General features: G+C 34.4%; 1 protein-coding gene across 1 annotated transcript; it reads right to left on the bottom strand.

The window, feature by feature from the left end:
- Positions 1–3,885: 3,885 nt before the first annotated feature.
- Positions 3,886–5,679, bottom strand: LOC124939143 (LIM domain-containing protein PLIM2c-like). Its single transcript, XM_047479650.1, has 5 exons — positions 5,518–5,679; positions 5,278–5,377; positions 5,146–5,174; positions 4,301–4,387; positions 3,886–4,212 (listed from the first exon to the last, which is right to left on the bottom strand). Exons 1-5 carry the CDS (start codon positions 5,650–5,652, stop codon positions 3,886–3,888), a joined length of 678 nt encoding a protein of 225 aa, XP_047335606.1. The 5' UTR covers positions 5,653–5,679.
- Positions 5,680–20,435: the final 14,756 nt, after the last annotated feature.

Raw genomic sequence — 20,435 nt, 5'->3', positions numbered from 1 at the left:
ATGAAGAAATGGGAGGACAAGAAGAGAAGACACTTGGAGTTCGGAGAATACCGAGTGATAGTAAAACTTCTCCTCCATCAAGGGAGACAATTTTCCAAAGTTCACAAGGGTCTTGTAAGACAATACGAAGGCCCTATCTTAGAGAAGAAACGGGTTGGAAAGCTAGCATATCGCTCAAAACTTTTGTCGCATGTGGAGACATCATCTAGGACTACAAGGAGGACGCGACGAGGACGTAGCCAGATTGAGTGGGGAGAATGTCATGGCCCAATCTTCCTGGCCCAAGAAGAGGAGGAGGCTTAAGCTCATTTAAATCCAACGCAAGGAATATTCTATTTGGAAGGCAGGTGCCAGATTAATGCATCATTAATTGACAGTTAAAAGGGCATGTCCTTGATTAGCGCATCATTAATTGATAGTTAAAAGGCATGTCCTTGATTAGTGCATCACTAATTTACACTTATAAGGAATGCCCTAAATTAGTGTGTCATTAATGTAATGGCTAGAATTAGTCCTATAAATATCTTTGATGTATTACATTGTAAATCAACAAGTATTCAAGTGATATACTATTATTCTTTGTAAGAGTTTACTCTCTCTCTAAATTCTTGTGTCAATTCTATTAAGCGTCGAGTGTTACATCGAGTAAGCCTGACTAGTTACTCGTTCTTGCGAAGATCGTAACTAGTACTGCACGGGTCATCAGTGAAAAGACTGAGCCCGTGACAATTGATATCATTTAGTGCATTCCTTATAAGTGTCAATTAGTGATGCACTAATTTAGGAATATTCCTTTTAATTATCAATTAGTGATGCGCTAATCAAGGACATGCATTTTAACTGTCATTAATGTAATAGTTAGAATTAGTCCTATAAATATCTTTGATGTATTACATTGTAAATCACCAAGTATTCAAGTGATATAATATTATTCTTTGTAAGAGTTTACTCTCTCTAAAATTCTTGTGTCAATTCTATTAAGCATCGAGTGTTGCGTCGAGTAAGGCTGACTAGTTACTCGTTCTTGCGAAGATCGTAACTAGTTCCGCACGGATCGTCAGTGAAAAGACTGAGCCCGTGACAACAAGAAAATTTCTGGTTTATATTTGTTTAGTTGGTGCTCAATTTGATATTTCAAATTTGAGGGTTAGAAATCAAGAGACGCGTCTTTTATTTCAACATTATTTTCATACAAATCTAAAAAACAAATATCTTCAATGTCAATGAATGTGATAATTGTGTATGTCATGAAGACAATGAAAGTGATACTTGTCTTTATACGGTATTTTTATCGTTGAAAATTATGATAAATATGATTAAATCCAATAAAGATGTGAGTTGCACTAAATGAGGTATAATGAAAGACTTTACGTCTACAAGTGAATATGTTACATTTGAAAGTGCAACTATATGGGTGAATTTTTTTTAACGAAATTATGATTGATAGATTAAATAATATAATCTATACTCATAAATTTTTTAAATGTGTCAATATATATATATATATAATATTTTGTAATATATGTAATTGTTTACACGAAGACATAATAGTTCAAAGACATTTGGTCTACTAGTTAGTCAAGTAAACAATATTTTTCACAAAAGAATGTTTAAATGATAAGTGTATGAATCCATGATTATTAAAAGATATTCCAATATTGTGTAAAAAGAAATTTCTTATTATTGTGATAATAATATGACATTTGACAAGATTAGAGTCAATGACAAGTCTAGACATACACGTCTTAGACATAATGTCATTAGACTATACTCTCTAATGTAGTTATCAAATTTGACCATGTAAGTCAAAGATAACATTGTGGGTCCACTAACCAAATTATTGAATAAAGAGTTAGTTTAAAAATCTTTTAAGACACGAGCCTACTATAAGTTGGTAGAAGGAAAAAGTCAACATATACAGACTTGAGATCCCCAAGAACTATGTTCAATAGGACAATCTAATTTTACTGAGTTGGAGAATTATTGTTGAGAATTAATTATATAAAAAAGAAATTTATATTTTAACGATGATAAACATATCGTTTTTAATGATTCTTTGTGAGCAAAGTAATCACCTATGTGAGGGAGAAATGGGGCCGCTTCGAAAGAATTGCACGGATCAATTATATATCCTCTAATAGAACCAGGCGCGGATCAATTATATATCCTCTAATAGAACTAGGCGTGTGTTTCATGGCCAAAACGGACACAACCATGAGAGTTTGACACGTATCACGAAAAATTCTATATAAGAGTGTGTAATCATTTAAACAAAATAAAGAATAGTTCAAGGACATCAAGTCTACTAATCAGTTAGTAAATTTATATGTTTTCATAAGGGAAGGTTCAAAGAGTTACACCAACCTATCATATTTAGGATTCAATTGTTGAACTTTTCACCAGGTTAAATCTTTCAATTTCCATTAATGTATGAGATTGTTAGAATTTTAAACTAATTCATAAATTTCATTAATGAATGAAAATGAAAATTTGGGTATATAAAATGAAATAAAAATTCAAAAGAAGTGTAGCTTATATGAGTTTGTTATTATTATTATCAATTGTTATAATAATTTAATAATATTATTAACAAATTGAAAAACCATGTAATGTTGGTATTGAATTGTAAATGCCTTAATTATGTTTGACAAATAATTACTTCATAATAAAGAGGAAACGTTAAGGTAAATGAAGAGGCAAACAATGTCAACCGTTAAATCAATTGATGATTTTTTTTAATGGTTTAAATTTTAAGCAATATAAATTTTTTTATTCTCTAATTCATGATCATCTATTATAGAGATTTCTTGTTCACAAATTTCATTATCTCTATAGAATTCAATATATTTTTTCTTTGTTTTCTTGAGTGTTCTTTGAGTTCTTCACTCAACCGAGTTTCTTCAATTTTTTGACTCGTCGTATTTGTGTTGAAACTCGGTGATCGATTTAGGTAATTTTTTAGTTTACTATGTAGTGATTTCAGTGCTTAATTACTACTAGATTCGTTATAAAAGAAGACAGTCATATGAGATAAACTCTAACATAAGGGGAGACATTTAAACTGTTTTAAGGGAAATTTGCTTGACATATGCCTCGTATCAACTTCTCAAATCGGTGATTTTGTTTCTTCGTATTTTCTCTTTTGTTTGATATATTTGTAATATCATTCTCTTATATATTTTCTATAATTTAAAGACAAGAATATCTAACCAATTTTTAGCGATATTGATATTAATGTTATCCTGCAACAATATACCCGTACTTTCCAACTGAGTATAACTCAAATTTATTTTAAGATTCTTTTCATCCACATTATTTCACACATTCTTAGTGATATGGAGTTGTGAATTTAGCCTTTACATTACTTCTAGAAACCAAAAACTATTTTGTATTTCTCCATGTTGCTAAAACATTCCAAACAAACACAATAACCTTAAGTGGATTGTCGGTCACATATGTCCCTAACCTAGATTGCAAATATTGTTCTCATTCTTTCAGAATAGCGGTCCTTGGGAAAGGGTACCCTAGATATCTCACTATTTTGACCACAAGCTAGTGCACGTAGAATAAACTTTGACAAGAAAATAAGATGTGGTGCCACAAAACACACCAAATGTATATATATTACAAAAACTAGAGCTCTTCATCAAAATACAAAAAGAAAAAAGTGGCATTAACAATAGATTATGCCTCAATTTGACAAGATATATACCTTGTGAAAAAAGAAACAAAAAGAAATAAATTATATGTATATATAATATATATATGTGTCTGCCTCAAGACAGAAAAAATGTCTTTTGGCTAAGAGCTTTTCGGGGTCAAAGAAATAAAACACAGTTTTGTCCAATTATAATATTGTTTATATAGGAACAATTAACGGATTAATTAATCTTCGTCTTCTTTATTGTTTTTCTTATCGTCTTCATCATCGTCGTCTTGTTTGATGTTCTCGGGATCGTCGTGGGGTTGTTCCTTAATAGGCTCATCGAGATCATTCTCAATCTCAATGGAGGGCACAGAACTACTTCTTCTATGGTGAGTGGTGGCCTCTAGGACATGAGAGTAACTTCCCTTCTCCATGAACAGCTGAGCAAAGTGGTGCTTGCAGTAGAGAACACCATTAAGAGCAGCATAAGATGAATGTGTTAGAGGACAACCTCCATGTGCACATTTGAAGCAAGATTTGTGGAAAGACTCTCCTTCCATTGTTACCTGTTAATTAATTAATATTATTATTTTTGTTTAAAATCCATACACATTTCTTTTTTATGAATTGTATTATATATAAATATCAATTCACCTTTTCTAGTGGATAAACAATCTTTCCACATGCTGGACATTTGTCTATGGTTCCAGAGAATAAAGATGAGAGCTTGTGGGCTTTTGTCTGCATATTATTTCACAATTGTATTAAATACACCATACAAAATATACATCATAAAAGAAAGGGAATTCTCTATTTAAATCATGTTACATGTATTCATCTAGAAGTCAATTTAGATAAATACTTATAACTGTAATACAAAATGTTATGGGACTCATCACTATTGAATAAAAATGAAATCGGATTAATAAATTATTATCAATTGAGACAAGTTTAAATATTGTATATGTTAATCTTTAGTGACAAGGAATTATGCAACATGGTCGTATTTTATGTCAATATCGCCCTCTTTTATTCATATTTTATGGGGAATATCATACTTTAGTTCGCGATCTTATGCAAACAAATGACAAACCCTACAATGTAACAATTAAAGGAACTATAACAATAACCTATTAGCCTTGTATTTACAAGGAGTCCAAATGTGTTATGTGATTTTGGCTATGACAAATTATAGATTTTTGGAAGAAAGAAAGCATGAGCAATCATGATATCAATGGGGAAAGAGTGGCTAACTCAATCCAATAGTTTATTGGACCATATTCAAGGAAGAGTTCTACGATGTTGCGCAAAGGTGAAGAAAATCAGAGGGTTCCTCCGCCTTCACTTTCCCCGTATATTTTCTTGTTTTTAGTTTGTCTTTCAATTTCTGTATTTTTTGTGTGTAATTTACTCAATTTTTAATAGATCCCACCTCAACAAAGTCATAATAATGGTGAGGAAAAATACAAAGTAAGAAAAGAGAGAAATTAAATATATACCAGTGAATTTTCCCTCTCAGGCTTCCCAGCTGATGTGTTGAGTAAGACAAGATCAAGTAAAAGGTAAGAGTAAATTCTAACATTTTTATAAAAAAAAAAATATAAAGGAGAGAAAATCAAATAGTGTCTAACATGATTGGAAATTCTTGCTGAAATTGCCTGATTCCTTGAAAAGCTGTTCAAAATGAGTCTTGCAATAAAGAACTCCATCCATGGAAGAGTAATTGCTCATCTGCATATGCCCATTCATCACAAATTTTTATTTAAAAAGTTAGCACGACACTAAAAAAAATTATTTAGCTTAGATCGTTTGAAATCGAATAAAACACAAGTAGTGTAATATAATGGAGTGTAATGTAATAGAATAAATACCACAAGAGTTCCTTTGCAGTGGCTACATTTGAAACAATACTTGTGATAAGTTACTCCATCAGCAGTCAACAAATCAACAAAATACACAGTTTTATCACAAGCCTTGCATTTATCTAGGGTTCCTGTAAATGCCATTTTTTTCTCCCTCTCTCGCTAGATCTTCCTTGAGATAATCAATGAAATTAAATTAAAAAATAATACTAATGAATCGAGAGAAGATTATTGATCTTTTCTTTGTTCAATCAAGATATCGAGGATGATGAAGAAACATAAAATTGTATTTATTTTTTCTCCTCGGATTAATTCTGAGATCAAACAAAAGACATTGTTTCATACAAAGAAAACTCTTTTATATTCAAACAACAATTTTTAATAGCCTTTGACCCTCTTAACTAATTATTCTTAGTAAATTTCTTTATGTCCTCAACTTGGGGACAATGTTCCGCTAATGGATGGCATTCCATAATCAACTTTAAATGGATGGTTTGGGTAAATTGTTAATTTAATTTGGTTGGGATAGAGTAAATAAAGGAATGTGTATTGACCATTGAATACAAAAGAAAAAAAAATATTTAGAAAAAAATACTAATAGACAATGAAACAATGCTCGCTATCTCAAAAAGATGATGCAACCATTACTATACACCTCAAATGAAACCAACTAGCAATGAGAAGACTTATGACAATATTCTAAATCGTCAGCAATTGTAGAAACTAGGACTTAAAATTGTTATATTTTACTCACATTATTTTATTGTGATTCATTTCAATATTTTTCTGTCATGATTTGTTTATCTGTGTTTAAAATACTCAATTTTCTTTTTATATTTTATGGATATTTTTTAAAACAACTATTTTTTTTTAAATTGCGAGGTCGTTATCCTTTAATCCAAAATAATTATATTATTATTCTAATGCAATAGACTTTAAGTATAAATTTAACTCTTAAAATTTTAAAAAATTTTAATTTTAAAGAAGTATAACAGTTTGTGTTTTAGTCAAATTTTTGTGATTTTAAATTTATGATTTTAAAATTTTAGGAGTTATAAACTATTTCAATTTTATGATTGTATACAATTTTAGGAAATAAATTTATATTTATAAATTAAAAAAATATTATTTATTTAAATAAATGACTTTTGATAATTATAAGTTTTTGTTAGTATTGTTTTTTATTATAATTTTTTATTTAATTTTAAATTTAATTATATATATATATAAATAATAATAATAATATATAACTAAAATTTTGTAAATTAAATTTTACAGTTTCAAATAAATGGTTGATTTTACAAATTTAAATATATCCAACAATAATTTTAAGTACAATTTTGATTTTGAGAGTCTTATTTTAATTAATTAAATAGATGACTTTATCCATTATTATAAATTCTAAACAAGCATATCACAATGCCAATTGGATGAATAACGACTATCATCCTTTGAATATTAACTAATTGATGGGTTCAATTGATGTACTCAATCATCGTCCCTTTCTAGTTGGAGATCTAGCTAGTGTGACATGTTAGAAATTAATTGATGTACTCAATTATCGTCCCGTTTTTTAATCTGACTGAAAGGTAAATGTTTGTTCATCTCTCAAGAAAGCTCTAGATCTATCGATAGAGGGTTGGAAAACTTAAACCTCACCCACATCATTCATTATCGATCCAGGTCCAGATCATGAACTGTGAGATCCAATATCGAGAGAAGATCTAAAAAACAACGAAGAACGACTTAATGAATTATTCTTCATTTCAGATTCATATATGTTTCCACAACTCAAGTTTATCTCAATTTATTAACATAGAGTATAATTATTATTGACTTAAGGATAAAAGATTTAGACTAAAGAATTGTAATAAGTGGTATCAGAGTCTATCGCCTATCACCTATCTATGTCGATCTATTGAGATTTAGATTAATAAAATTTTAAGAATATGAATAGACATTTATATATGTTCTTGATCTAATTCGGTTAAAACTAATAAAAAATAGATTGAATTGCTAAATTATAAACAATAAAAACTTTTGTTGAGATATATGTTAATCTGAAATTTTAGAATTAAATTCAAACAAGAACAAACATATATATATATATATATATATATATATATATATATATATATAATATATAATCGAACATTTAAGCTTTGTTGTGAAAAATTGTGAGAGTATAAGATGCTTACCAAAATCACTTTTTTAGGTTTAAATGTCATTCACAACGATATTTTAACTAAAGATAGATTAATCTAGAAGAGCAAGATTATTGTCAATCAATGTCGTATGTGTTATAAGTAGGCAATTACTACTTCCCATCTTCTTTTGTATTTTTGTTGCGGAAAATATTTGAAATATTTTATGAAATTTGACCAAGATTTAATGGGTTATATCAAAGACCGTCGATGGTTATTATGAGATATGGATTAAGGTGGTTAAAAGAACAAGATCCCAAGAAAGAACCTGAAGAAGAACGTTTAACAACCAAAGTATGTAGTCATGGAACCTTCATAATGTCATTATCATTTATTATAAATATATAGTTACATTGGATAAACATGTTGATCTCGTGATAAACTTTAAGACAATTAATTTTTATTTCTTTTTGTTTTACTTTTTTTTTTTTAATTTTAGACTTTACCATTTTATATTATGTTTTTTCGTATATAAATAAATAATAGGTATATTTTAGTTTAATGGTCGAAAACTTAATTATTGAGAGAAATATTTATGTATCATATATACTCCTATAAAGGAGTGATAGGGGAGGAAATTTGAGAAAGAGAATGATGTGTCACCATATTGAAAAAATGATAAAAGATTAGAAGAGTGATAAAATTTGTTATTTTTTCGACCAATCAAATTGTACCACGTCATTTATTCTCCTAAATTTCTTCTCTTAATCATTTCTCTTTTATATGGGTGATAAATCTCCCACAATTCTTAAACTGTTAGGTAATTCGATATAACGGTTTCATAAACTGAATTATTTGGTTTGATTGGTTCAATATAAATCAGTTGTACTTAAATAGTTTAGTATTACAATAATAATTAGATAATGTGATAGAAGATGTGCACATTCTATTTCAAAAAAACACATTCAAAGCTCATAGTCAATAACCATAGTTCACATTTTTTTAACGTTTCTTACTATTATAGATTTAATAATTATTAAAGCACATTTAGACATGCATCCGTAACATACACATTCAAGTTCAATCCATATTTGCCTTTTAATTTGTTTTTTAAGAGTAGTTTGCAATCAAATAGTTATTCTATATTTTATTTTTATTAATTTTTATTTCACTAATTCTCTGTTCTTTAATTACTTTTTTTATCTAAATTTTTGATATATTTTTTTTTGTTCTATTTTTTTTTATGTAATTTTCATATTTTTAATTTAAATAATCAAAACTTAATTATGTATATAATGTTTATGACTAATTTTATGTAGATTTGAATGAATGTACAATCATGTAAAGCTATCATTTTAGCCTCATTTGCTTTAAAAAAAAATCAACTCATTTAATAGTGATGCTATTTGACTTTTTTTTAAATAAAATAAAATAATTGATGGTATTTGAAGTTTACAATGAAGATTATCTTGATGATTTTACAAATGAAGACATCATTATTTTGAAGTATGAATTGATACATTATAAATTTGATGTGGTGCATATTTTGAAGGTTTTATACTTGTTGAGTTGTGTTAATAATTGATCGAGAGTGGACGATCAAAAACTTATGTTATATCTACTAAATTGATTAATCTTATTTTAACATTATCTGTTTATACCCTTACTAAGCGAACAATTTTAACAATGAAAAAAGTGAAGACATAAAATCACAATAAAATAAATGATGATTATTTTGTCGACTACTTGACACTCTTTTGAACGATAATTAGCTAATGATATAGTGTTGAAAAAAATTAAAACAAAGTAAAGAAAAGATTTAATTAAGTGAGAAATCATTAACTTGGAATAAAAAAAATAAACAAAAGCTATGATCTGGAACATTATCTTAACAACGTAATTTTGATGATGTTTAAATAGATTAAAGCTAAGTAGTTTATTTGTTTTGTGTAGGTGCATATATAAGACTATGCTACTTTAGACGTGGTCTAAATCAGACTATTTTAGACGTCAAGCGTAGTTAGACAAGGACGTCTAACTCTTTTAGACGAGGTCTAAAGGGAAACGTAGTTAGACGAGGACATGTAACTCCTTTAGACGAGGTCAACTAACTCCTTTAGACGAGGTCTAAAGGGAAACGTAGTTAGACGAGGACGTCTAACTCCTTTAGACGAGGACGTCTAACTCCTTTAGACGAGGTCTAAAGGGATGGATAGTTAGACGAGGTCGTCTAACTCCTTTAGACGAGATCTAAATGGAAACGTAGTTAGACGAGGACGTCTAACTCCTTTAAATGAGTTTAAAGGGAAACGTAGTTAGACGAGGACGTCTAACTCCTTTAGATGAGGTCTAAAGGAAAATGTAGTTAGATGTGGTCGTTTAACTCCTTTAGACGTGGTCGTCTAACTTCTTTAAACGCGGTCTAAAAGAATGCGTAGTTAGAAGAGGTTATCTAACTCCCTTAGATGGGGTCTAAAGGGAAACGTAGTTAGACGAGGATGTCTAACTCCTTTAGACGCGGTCTAAAGTAGCACGTCTAATGTCTTGCTTTAGCAGTCGTCTGAATAAAGCTTATGTTTAACCACAATCAACTAGTTGTTTATTACTCATGCTCCACTCATTTCCGTGCAGTCTGTCAAGCCATCTAATTATATCAAATGAACGAATGCCACGTTTGTAAATATCCTTCCAACTGTACGTTCAGAACAAGAGAATATCAGAGGATATTCGACGCACTACCAGTTCGGTACGGCCACAATCCAATTGCTCAGAGTCTGCTGTACTCTGGAACTATGGGAGGCCATCCAACGGACACATTCCATGTGTCCACAAAGAAGATTCGATCGTTGGAGTCCTTCTATTACAAGTATATGCTCAAGGACAACAGACGAATGACTAGCTGATTTGATAACTGAATTACTTACTTGAACAGAGAGAACTTACGAACACTCGATTCATAATCTTACTCTTGCTCTTATTAACTTCTTACATCCTTCAAGATCAAGAGAGAAATTCAATTACTGTTTAGCAGTGAGAACATTGTAAGTTGAACAGAGGTTGTTCTGTTTAATAGAGAGTTAGTTGGCTGAGTGAATTGTATTCAATTCAAAGTATTTAGTGGTTATTATTGGGTCAAATTATTTTGACTAAGTGTTGAAATAGTTTGACTACTAGGATTTTGATGATAAAATGATTTATGCGTTTTGATGCAAGTGCATCGAAATCAGATTTCATAACACTTGGCTCTAATGAGATTCATTATACCGGAGTAGATGCAGTGACAATATTTCGCAGACACAACAATTAAGAGTGCTGACAACCAAGAAGTTACAAGTTGTGTTTATCTCTCTACAAGATTCAAAGTTTAAGTGTGCATTTGAAGTGTGATTACAATTTCTGTGAGAATTGTACGAGTGTTTATCGAGCAGTAAATAAGTCTCGATCGTGTATTGTGTTTGTGTATTCCTTAGTGAATATCCTTCTTGCGGTTTCGAGAAGAAGGGGTGACGTTGGAGTTTTATCTCCGAACATCCATAAAAACCTATGTCTTGTTCTTTACTTTCTGCCGGTTCTACTTTCTAACCGACTTGTACTGTTCTAACCGACTTATATCACTCTAACCGATTCACTAAACCTTAAACCGACCTCCTAAACTCCAAACCGATATTCTCCAAAACCTATCTCTATTCATCATGTGTGCGTTGCTTCAGTCTGAAACAAACCACTTCTGCACTTGAACCCGGTTCAAGGGTTTGTGACAGCCTGTGTAGTATTGAAACCCAGTGTTAATCTCTAACTGGATTAAACACCAACCGTTGAGTTTTGTCAGAAAGAGTAAACCGACCAGACCCCGGTTCCCCACCCCCGACCTAGATCCTAACAATTGGTATCAAAGCAGTTAGTTTCAATACTCAAGCAACCCGAAGCAAGCAAGCAAGCAAGAATGACTTTCGAGAAGCCTCCAATGCTAGAAGGTGATGATTTCGCCAACTGGAAGATATGCATGCACTTGCACCTAATCACTATGGATGATGAGATGCCGTTCATCCTGTCTGAAGGACCTATAAAGATTGATAAAGACAGAAAGGATTGGACAGATGAGGATAAGAGGAGAAACAACCTGGATAATCACGCCAAAAGCCATATCTTCAAAGGTTTGGACAGAAATACCTTCTGTAAGGTCAGAGATTGCAAAACCTCAAAGGAAGTATGGGAAACAGTGATTCAACTTCATGAGGGAAATGAAAGAACCAAGGAAAACAAGATAATGGTGGCTACCCAGAAGTTTGAAAACATCAAGATGAAGCCAGGAGAAACCATGAGGGAGTATAGTGACCGGTTTACAAATGTGATAAATGAGCTATCATCTCTTGGAAAGAAGTATGATAATAAGGAAACAATCATCAAAGCTTTAAGATCTCTTCCGAGTGCATGGGATATAAAGACGATGGTGATGAGAGAATCAAACTGCCTAAACAAGATGAAGTTACACGATGTATTCGAAGATCTGAAAGCATATGAGTTTGAAATGAGATCCAAGATCGAAGATGAAGCATCAACCTCAACCGCTACTAAGGCACTAGTCACATCTATAGAACCTGTAGCTACTGCACCGATCAAATCCTCTTAACAATTCACTAAGGATGCAATGGCAATGCTTGCACAAAATTTTGACAGATTCATGAAGAAAAGTCAACCGACAAACAACAACTATAACTACGGTGATAAATCTAATGTTAGATGTTATAATTGCAATTGTTTGGGACATTTCAGGTGGGAATGCAGAAAACCAAGACGGGATGACCGGAAACCGGATGATCAGAACCAAAGAAACAACTACTCACAAACTGGTGAAGGAAGGGAAATTCAGAAAGCACTGATAGCCGATGATGGAGGAAGTCTATGGGCTCACAGTGACAGCGATGATGAACTCTCTTGTCTCATGGCAAACGAAGAACAGGTATTTGATTTTTCTTGTGAATAATTTACTAAAGATGATTTAGTTAATGCACTAAATGATATGGTAGTAGAGTACAAGAATCTATTAACGTTAGTACCAACCCGACTCAACTTTAGAACCGACCCCATAGCACCACCCCAGTCCGAACCTGAAACCGATAGTATTCAACCTAATGAAATCTTAGAAATCGAGGCAGCACCTGAACTATCCTCTAAGACTGAACAGCTCAAGGAGTCAGTTCAAAAGTTGACCGAAGAGGAAGATGCACGAACCAGGTATCAAATAGCCGCATGGAAAATATCTAGTGAAGCAGTAAACCAGCTGTCTAAATATCAAAGACACCCCAAATGCAAATTTGTTCTTGGATACAAAAACAATAGATCCGCCAACCGAACCGTTCCAACGAGATGAAACTCACAAAAGACAATCTTCCCTTTGTAAGATTTGTCAAGAGCTCTTCAACCGACAATGAGGAACAAAGTGACTTAAAACCGGAAGAAGAATTAATATATGTAAGTCCAAGAGACTCGGAAAATGGCTTCATCCTGAGAGAAGGAAAGCCAACCGGCCAAAAGGTAAACAAACCGATCCGCGACCACATAGAATAAACCAAAAGCCACTACACAATAACGCACTCTTAGGACAACATAAAGATGTCCAGCCAAGCATAGGAAAATTAGTTAGAACCATAACTAGGAAAGTTATCCGACTTATTAAAGTCTGATACCCAAGGGACTAATCAATTGTGGACCCAAGTAAATGTGGGTACCAAATAGTTGTAAATATGTGCATATTACAGGTTATGAAGAAACGGCTAGGAAACTCTGAGTGGTACCTGGACAGCGGTTGCTCGAGACACATGACTGGAAACAACAACCTTCTGACCGACATCAAAATAGAAACCGGTGCAATGATAGTCTTTGGTGACAACTCAAGAGGTAGAACTGTGGGCAAGGGTAAGATTGTCCATGGTAATTTAACAATTGACAATGTACTTTTAGTTGAAAATCTACATTTTAACTTGCTAAGTATTAGTCAGATGTGTGATGCTGGATATACTGTAGAATTTCTTAGACATGAATGCTTAGTTAAAAACTCTCAGGGTAGCACACTACTAACCGAAAATAGGTTAAGAAACATATACAAGGTAGACTAGAAAAATGAAGTGGAGCATCCTATTTGCATGGTAGCTAAAACTGATCAAACCTGGCTATGACATAAAAGACTAAACCATCTAAACCTCAAAACCTTAAACTATATCCGCGGTAAAAAGCTAGTTGAAGGAATTCCTGATATAATATTTAATAGGGATAAGGTATGTTCAGCATGTCAAATGGGTAAACAAACTAAATCAACCTTTAAGAGTAAAGGACACATTCAGTCTAATCGATGCTTAGATCTTCTTCACATGGATTTATTTAAACCAATTAAGGTCATCAGCCTAGGTGGTATGCTTTATACTATGGTTGTTATTGATGATTACTCTAGGTATACATGGGTCACATTTTTGGCATCTAAACGTGAAACCGCATCCAATTTAATTATACTGCTTAAGCGTTTACAAAATGAAAAATCAACACGTATAAATAACATTAGAAGTGATAGAGGAACCGAATTTACAAATAGTACTCTAAATGCATTTCTTGATGAATCCGGTATTAGACACGAGTTGTCCAGTATTAGAACTCCTCAACAAAACGGCCTGGTTGAGAGAAGAAACCGAACTCTCAAGGAAGTCGCAAGGTCTATGATAGCCGACTCAGGTGTTGCTCAAAAATTCTGGGCTGAAGCTATCAGTACTGCATGTTATACACAAAACCGGTCTTTGATCAACAAATTTCACAATAAAATACCGTACGAAGTGTATTTTGATAGAACTCCTAACATTCGGTATCTTAAGATTTTCGGTTTTAAATGTTACATTCACATTAATGGCAAAAACTACTTATCTGCTTTTGATGCAAAATCTGATATTGGGATAATGCTAGGATACTTAGCGGTTAGTAAAGCATATAGAGTATATAATACTAGAACTTTAACCGTGGAAGAATCTCTTCAATTTGTATTCGTTGAATTGGTTGAAAGTAATACCGCATCATCCTTTGATCTACACAACAGATTGGAAAATAATAATATCCATTCTAATAGTGAAGATGAGATTCCGGTTTACAGACGGTTTGTTCATGACCAAAATGAGTGTTGTTAAAACCCAGCCGGATCAAGCTGCCACACAGCAGGAAGCTGACACCTCGGTTCAAACTGAGGAAATCGGCCGGTCTGACACTATTGTTCAACCTACCGATATGTTTAGTCTTGATCAAACAAACAGCAATTTGGTAGACACTCATGAACCGAATCTCAAAAGGAACACAAACCATCCTCCTGAGCTTATTATAGGTGACTCTTCAAAACCCATCCAAACTAGGCGACAAAAACTGGAGGAATACTTTAATTCCGCTTTCATATCCCAAATTGAGCCGAAAAAGGTGGATGAAGCATTGGTAGATCCGGATTGGATCTTAGCAATGAAAGAAGAGTTAAACCAGTTTGAGAGTAATAAAGTCTGGTATCTAGTTCCCAGACCGAAAGATCAACCGGTCATAGGAACAATATGGGTATTCAGAAATAAAGTCAATGAAGACGGTTTGGTTACGAAGAACAAAGCTAGATTAGTGGCACAAGGATACAAACAGGAAAAAGGCATTGATTTTGAAGAATCATTTGCTCTTGTAGCTAGAATTGAAGCCATTAGAATTTTTTTGGCCTATGCTGCTTTCAAAAATTTTAAAGTTTTCCAAATGAATGTTAAAAGTGCTTTTTTAAATGGTGACCTACGTGAAGAAGTATACGTTGAACAACCACCCGGTTTTAAAAATACTGACCTGACTAATCATGTATATCATCTAAATAAAGCTCTTTACGGTTTAAAACAAGCTCCTAGAGCATGGTATGATACACTAACCGCATTTCTGATACATCATGACTTCACCATAGGTTCAGTAGATAAAACCCTATTTAAATTTGAGAAAAAAGGACACATTCTACTTGTTCAAATATATATATATGATATCATTTTCGGATCAACCGATCCTAAGCTGTGTGATAAATTCTCAACCCTGATGACTAACAAATTTGAAATGAGTATAATGGGAGAATTAAGCTTCTTCCTAGGTCTTAAGGTTAAACAACTTGAAGGAGGAACTTTCATCAGTCAGCCCAAATATACAAAGGAACTTCTAAAGAAATTCGGGATGGACACATGTTTCTCTGCCGCCACTCCAATGAGCTCATCAATCAAGCTGGATAAAGATGATGACGGTCAGGGAGTAGACCTAACAGTCTATCGTGGAATCATCAGTTCACTTCTGTACCTGACAACAAGTAGACCGGACATATTATTTGCGGTCGGAGTATGTGGAAGATTCCAGGCTAATCCCAAACAGTCTCACTATACAGTCGCTAAACGAATCCTGAAATATCTAAAGGGAACTCCTGAAGTCGGATTGTGGTATCCAAAGGACTCATCTTTTAACCTCACAAGCTATTCTGATGCAGACTATGTAGGATGTAAAGTTGATAGAAAAAGTACCATCGGAATATACCAATTCTTAGGTGATCGGCTTGTTTCATGGCACAGCAAGAAGAAAACGTCGGTTGCTACATCAACCGTAGAAGCTGAATATCTGGCAGTCGGAAATTGTTGTTCACAACTTCTATGGATTCAACAACAACTAAAGGACTTTAGCGTCATCGCCGAAGAATCTCCAATTTTCTGTGACAACACAAGTGCCATAGCAATCACATACAATCCGATTTTATACTCTAGAACCAAGCACATCGACATAAGGCATCATTTCATCCGGGAACATGTCATGCAGAAGAATATCCGGTTGGAATACGTATCAACTGATCAACAAGTAGCCGATATCTTCAAAAAGCCCTTGTAGGAAGCTAAGTTTTCTTTTTTAGAAACATTCTCGGTCTAACCGATATAAATCAACTTATTTCTTAAAACCTTTAACCTATAATGCGAAAAATCGGTTCGGACAGACAAAACCGACAGTTCTTCCTAAAATGTCGGAAACCGAATTCACCATCGTATTTATTGAAGAACCGCTTTATCTATCAGTTACAGTAAACCGACCAGTTACTTAGTACCTACACTAATTAACTACATCGGGACCAATGACTGAAAACCAACCGGTTTGAATATAATATATTTTGGAATATTTGGCTTCCCAACAAAAATGGAATAACTATCTGTGTTTGGACGTATCTGTTCTGAAAAGATACCTTTTCAAAACAAAACAGTCATGCCTCAAAAGACGTGAAGATATGATATCTTTCACTGTCCAGGCCTATGACTCACATCTTTAGGCTGCAAATATACCTAATTCATGCAAGATATTTTATCTTATGGTTAATAAACTAAATTATCTGCTACCCTCTGGATAATACTACTCACCTATATCACCCCTCAACTAATATATAAGTTAGATGAATATCAAACAAATATTCACAACCTCAACCTCTCATCTCACTAAGGCAAAAATGTCTCAGTTCCAGAACATTCTTCAAGTTGATTTTGACTCAGCACAAGGGTCAAATCACTACGAAATTTTCAAAATGATAAAGTCTTTGGAAAGTATCGGTCTTCGGTCTTTCCTAGATGACAAACATATCATATTTCCTGAAACCGTGATCGAATTCTTCCATAATGCCAGAGTTTTTCGAGGCACTCCATTCTTTTACACTCTTATCCAGTCAAGGGTAAGAGGAACGGTTTTCGACTTCACCGAGCGAGACTTCACTCGGTGCTTCGACATTTCCAAAGAAGGTCTTACAGATCTGACCGTTTCGGCTGAACAGAAAGCCGAAATATCTCTGGGATTTTCTCGTTCCAACTCTCTGGTCGATGATCACGGTGCACGATCATCGTTGAGGGCCGAATATCAGTTCCTCAACGATATCATTAGTAAGGCCATCCTGGAAAAGGATGTTACCAATACCTACTATACCACGATCTTTGACATCATGATCGCCATAACTACCGATACTCCGGTAAACTGGTCTAGGTTGTTGTTTGACAACCTAATCTGGATGATCAATACCCGACACACCGGTTTCATTCCTCAAATCATCTCTCTACTCATCGAACTCGAGGTTCCGCTCTGTCCAAGAGAAGGGCTGAACCAATCCCAGGTTTTGACCAAGGATTCCACAGATTCTTTCTATGAGCGGTTTGAGAAAGCATGGAAGAAAAATCAGAGAAACCTCACCTCCTTCGGCCATTAAAGAATCACTCTTTCGGACAACCGGTCATTTTGCTTCACGCACCGGTTGTATTTCTATCTTAATCGGTTATGTCTCCTTTCGGTCTATTATAATTCACCTTTTTACTTAATGAAATTCTAGTACTTTTGAATTTTAATTGCATGGGAAACTACACAAACTTAGTTGGTTTCCAACCAGATTCTCAACCTCGGTCTCCGTAACCGGTCAAAAAGTACCACTTCCCAAGACGTTTTGAAAACATAAATATTCTAAAGCATTAATGAGACAAAACAGAATCTAAATATTAAATGCTCCTACGTTACCTCTCATTTGAAATCTATTTAAGAAACCTCTCCCTCTCATTCCAATACACTTCAAGACAACATTCTACATATCTTAACTCTCTACCTCTCTTAGCAAATCTGAAAAATGTCTCACCCCATCCTCTGAAACTATTTGTGCATCGACTTTGATTCAGTGCTATACTTTGATTATGTTGAAATAAGGGAAGAAATCTTTGAATCTCTGGTTGACACCGACCTCTGTGATTTCCTAGAGGAATCTGGACCTATCTTTCTTCCAGAAGTACTGGAGTTCTTCTCCAACGCACATATGCATAACAGTGTCATTGTCTCCACTATGAGAACCAGTGTCATCGTTCTCCCGGAAAACCGATTTGCCGGGATGTTCAACCTCCCAACCGAAGGGTTTTCGGACTTTCCACCACGGGTGGACAGTACATTTGATGACTATGTTGAACTGTTCTCCGCTTCCGACATACCAGTTCAAAATCACGTTCTTAAAGCCCAACTTGCTCCTCACATTCAACTCTTGCATGAGATCGTTAACCGGTCGATCATCTGCCAGTCCCCCAATCAAAATTACTCCAGGAAATCCTTTGACATGATGACCTATATCTGCAGCTCAACCCCCATCAACTGGGCATCGGTCATTTTTAACAACCTGAAGACTATGGTCGAAACAAAGAAACAGTCCGGCTATGCTCCTCATTTGAGCCGGGTCATTCGGGCCTTCGTTCCAAACCTTGGACCGGGTGCACTGGTGAATCCTTCAAATGTCTTCACCAAAGAAGCGGTGGAAGACAAAATTTCTAGGATGACTACTCTTTAATTTACACTTTGTATGTGTATTCCAAACCGATTTTCATATAGGTTTCTATCATTATCATAACTGTTTCATCATTAATCAAATATCAATTTAAATTATAAAGATCAATTATCGGTTTAAATTCTCAACCGGTCAAATTGCTTACCGCTTCATCAATTATTGGTTAAATGGTTTACCGCTTAAATTGTTTACCGCCTTAATTAACTCCCGCCAAAAGGTCTCCCGCCAAAAGATTGTCGACCAAAGGTTTACCGCCAACTCGTTTTGGAGGGAAACTTGGCGCCTTTTCTTGATGTGACGGCTCGCGTCGGTTCACAATCCAGGCCGCTGCCTATAAATACCATCACTTGTCTTTTTATTTTCCTCTTCCGTGAATCTGCTTTCTCTCTCTAGCTATCACTTAATCCTCAAACTTTCAATCTTTCCAACTCCCGATCTCTCTAAACAAAATGGGTCGCGATTCTGCACTCTTTAACTACATTTTCCAAGTGGACTTCGAAGAAATTTGAACCAACGGTTCGACGGAGGCTAAACAAGTGCTGGAACTCATATCTGCCTCAGGTCTGGAACATTTTCCGAATGTACCGTTCGTCATGTATCAAGACGCGGTCACAGAGTTCTTCCAAACCGCCGTACTCAATGAAGACACTATATCCACAACGTTCGGTGGAAAACCTTTTAAGGTTACAAAAGAACCGGTTGCTGAAGCTCTCCGCCTATCGACAGAAGGGAGTGACTTCACCGTGGACACGAACGAGGACGAACTTCTTGCGGTTCGCTGTGCTGTATCGGACACTAACCAACCGATAGTGGTGTCCGGTAAGAAAATAGACCTAAAACCGGAATACAGGTCACTTTGCGAAATTATCTCAAAGTCGGTCCAAGGAAGATGAGGTAACTACGACAGCCTAACAAGCTCGAAGATTGAGATGTTGGCCGGTTTAGTTAGAGGTATTAAAATCGACTGGGCCAAGGTTGTTTTCTCCAACCTGTGTGAGATGGTATATCCAACCTCAAAATGTTCTCGGGGATATACTGTTCCGCTCGGCAATCTGATGCACCACTCCAATATCGAAACCGGCCTGGGTGTTCTTATACCTTCCAGCGAGATAATAAGATATACCCACTTTCTGAGAACAACGGTTCGACCGAGCAGAGCGAAGGCCTCAACCGCTAAACAATTATCCACTCGCCCCAAGAAATCGCAGCCTAAGAAGAAGGCTCCGGAGGCAGAGCAATCCGGGAGCAAAGCGGTTCCCCATACATCCGGGTCGGCAATATTCAAACTGATACTCCAAATCCAGAGGACTCCGCATCTAGTTCCAGCCGCACCAACTCCAACGACACCGAGCAAAATCGGTTAGACAAAGGAAAAAGGAAGGTCGTCGATAGAGAAAATCCGACCACAAATCTTAATGATG

The sequence above is a fragment of the Impatiens glandulifera genome, chromosome 5, assembly GCF_907164915.1.
Source record: "Impatiens glandulifera chromosome 5, dImpGla2.1, whole genome shotgun sequence".
NCBI classification, from domain to species: domain Eukaryota; kingdom Viridiplantae; phylum Streptophyta; class Magnoliopsida; order Ericales; family Balsaminaceae; genus Impatiens; species Impatiens glandulifera.
The sequence above is the reverse complement of the archived record's forward strand: the minus strand, read 5'-3'. Positions and strand labels throughout refer to the sequence as shown.

Bases quoted from the DNA above. Each gene is read 5' to 3' on its own strand.
- LOC124939143 (XM_047479650.1), bottom strand. From the start codon at position 5,652: ATGGCATTTACAGGAACCCTAGATAAATGCAAGGCTTGTGATAAAACT. The intron at 5,378-5,517 runs GTATTTATTCTA...GGGCATATGCAG, and splicing joins ACTGCAAAGGAACTCTTGTG to ATGAGCAATTACTCTTCCAT. The intron at 5,175-5,277 runs GTTAGACACTAT...TCAACACATCAG, and splicing joins CAGCAAGAATTTCCAATCAT to CTGGGAAGCCTGAGAGGGAA.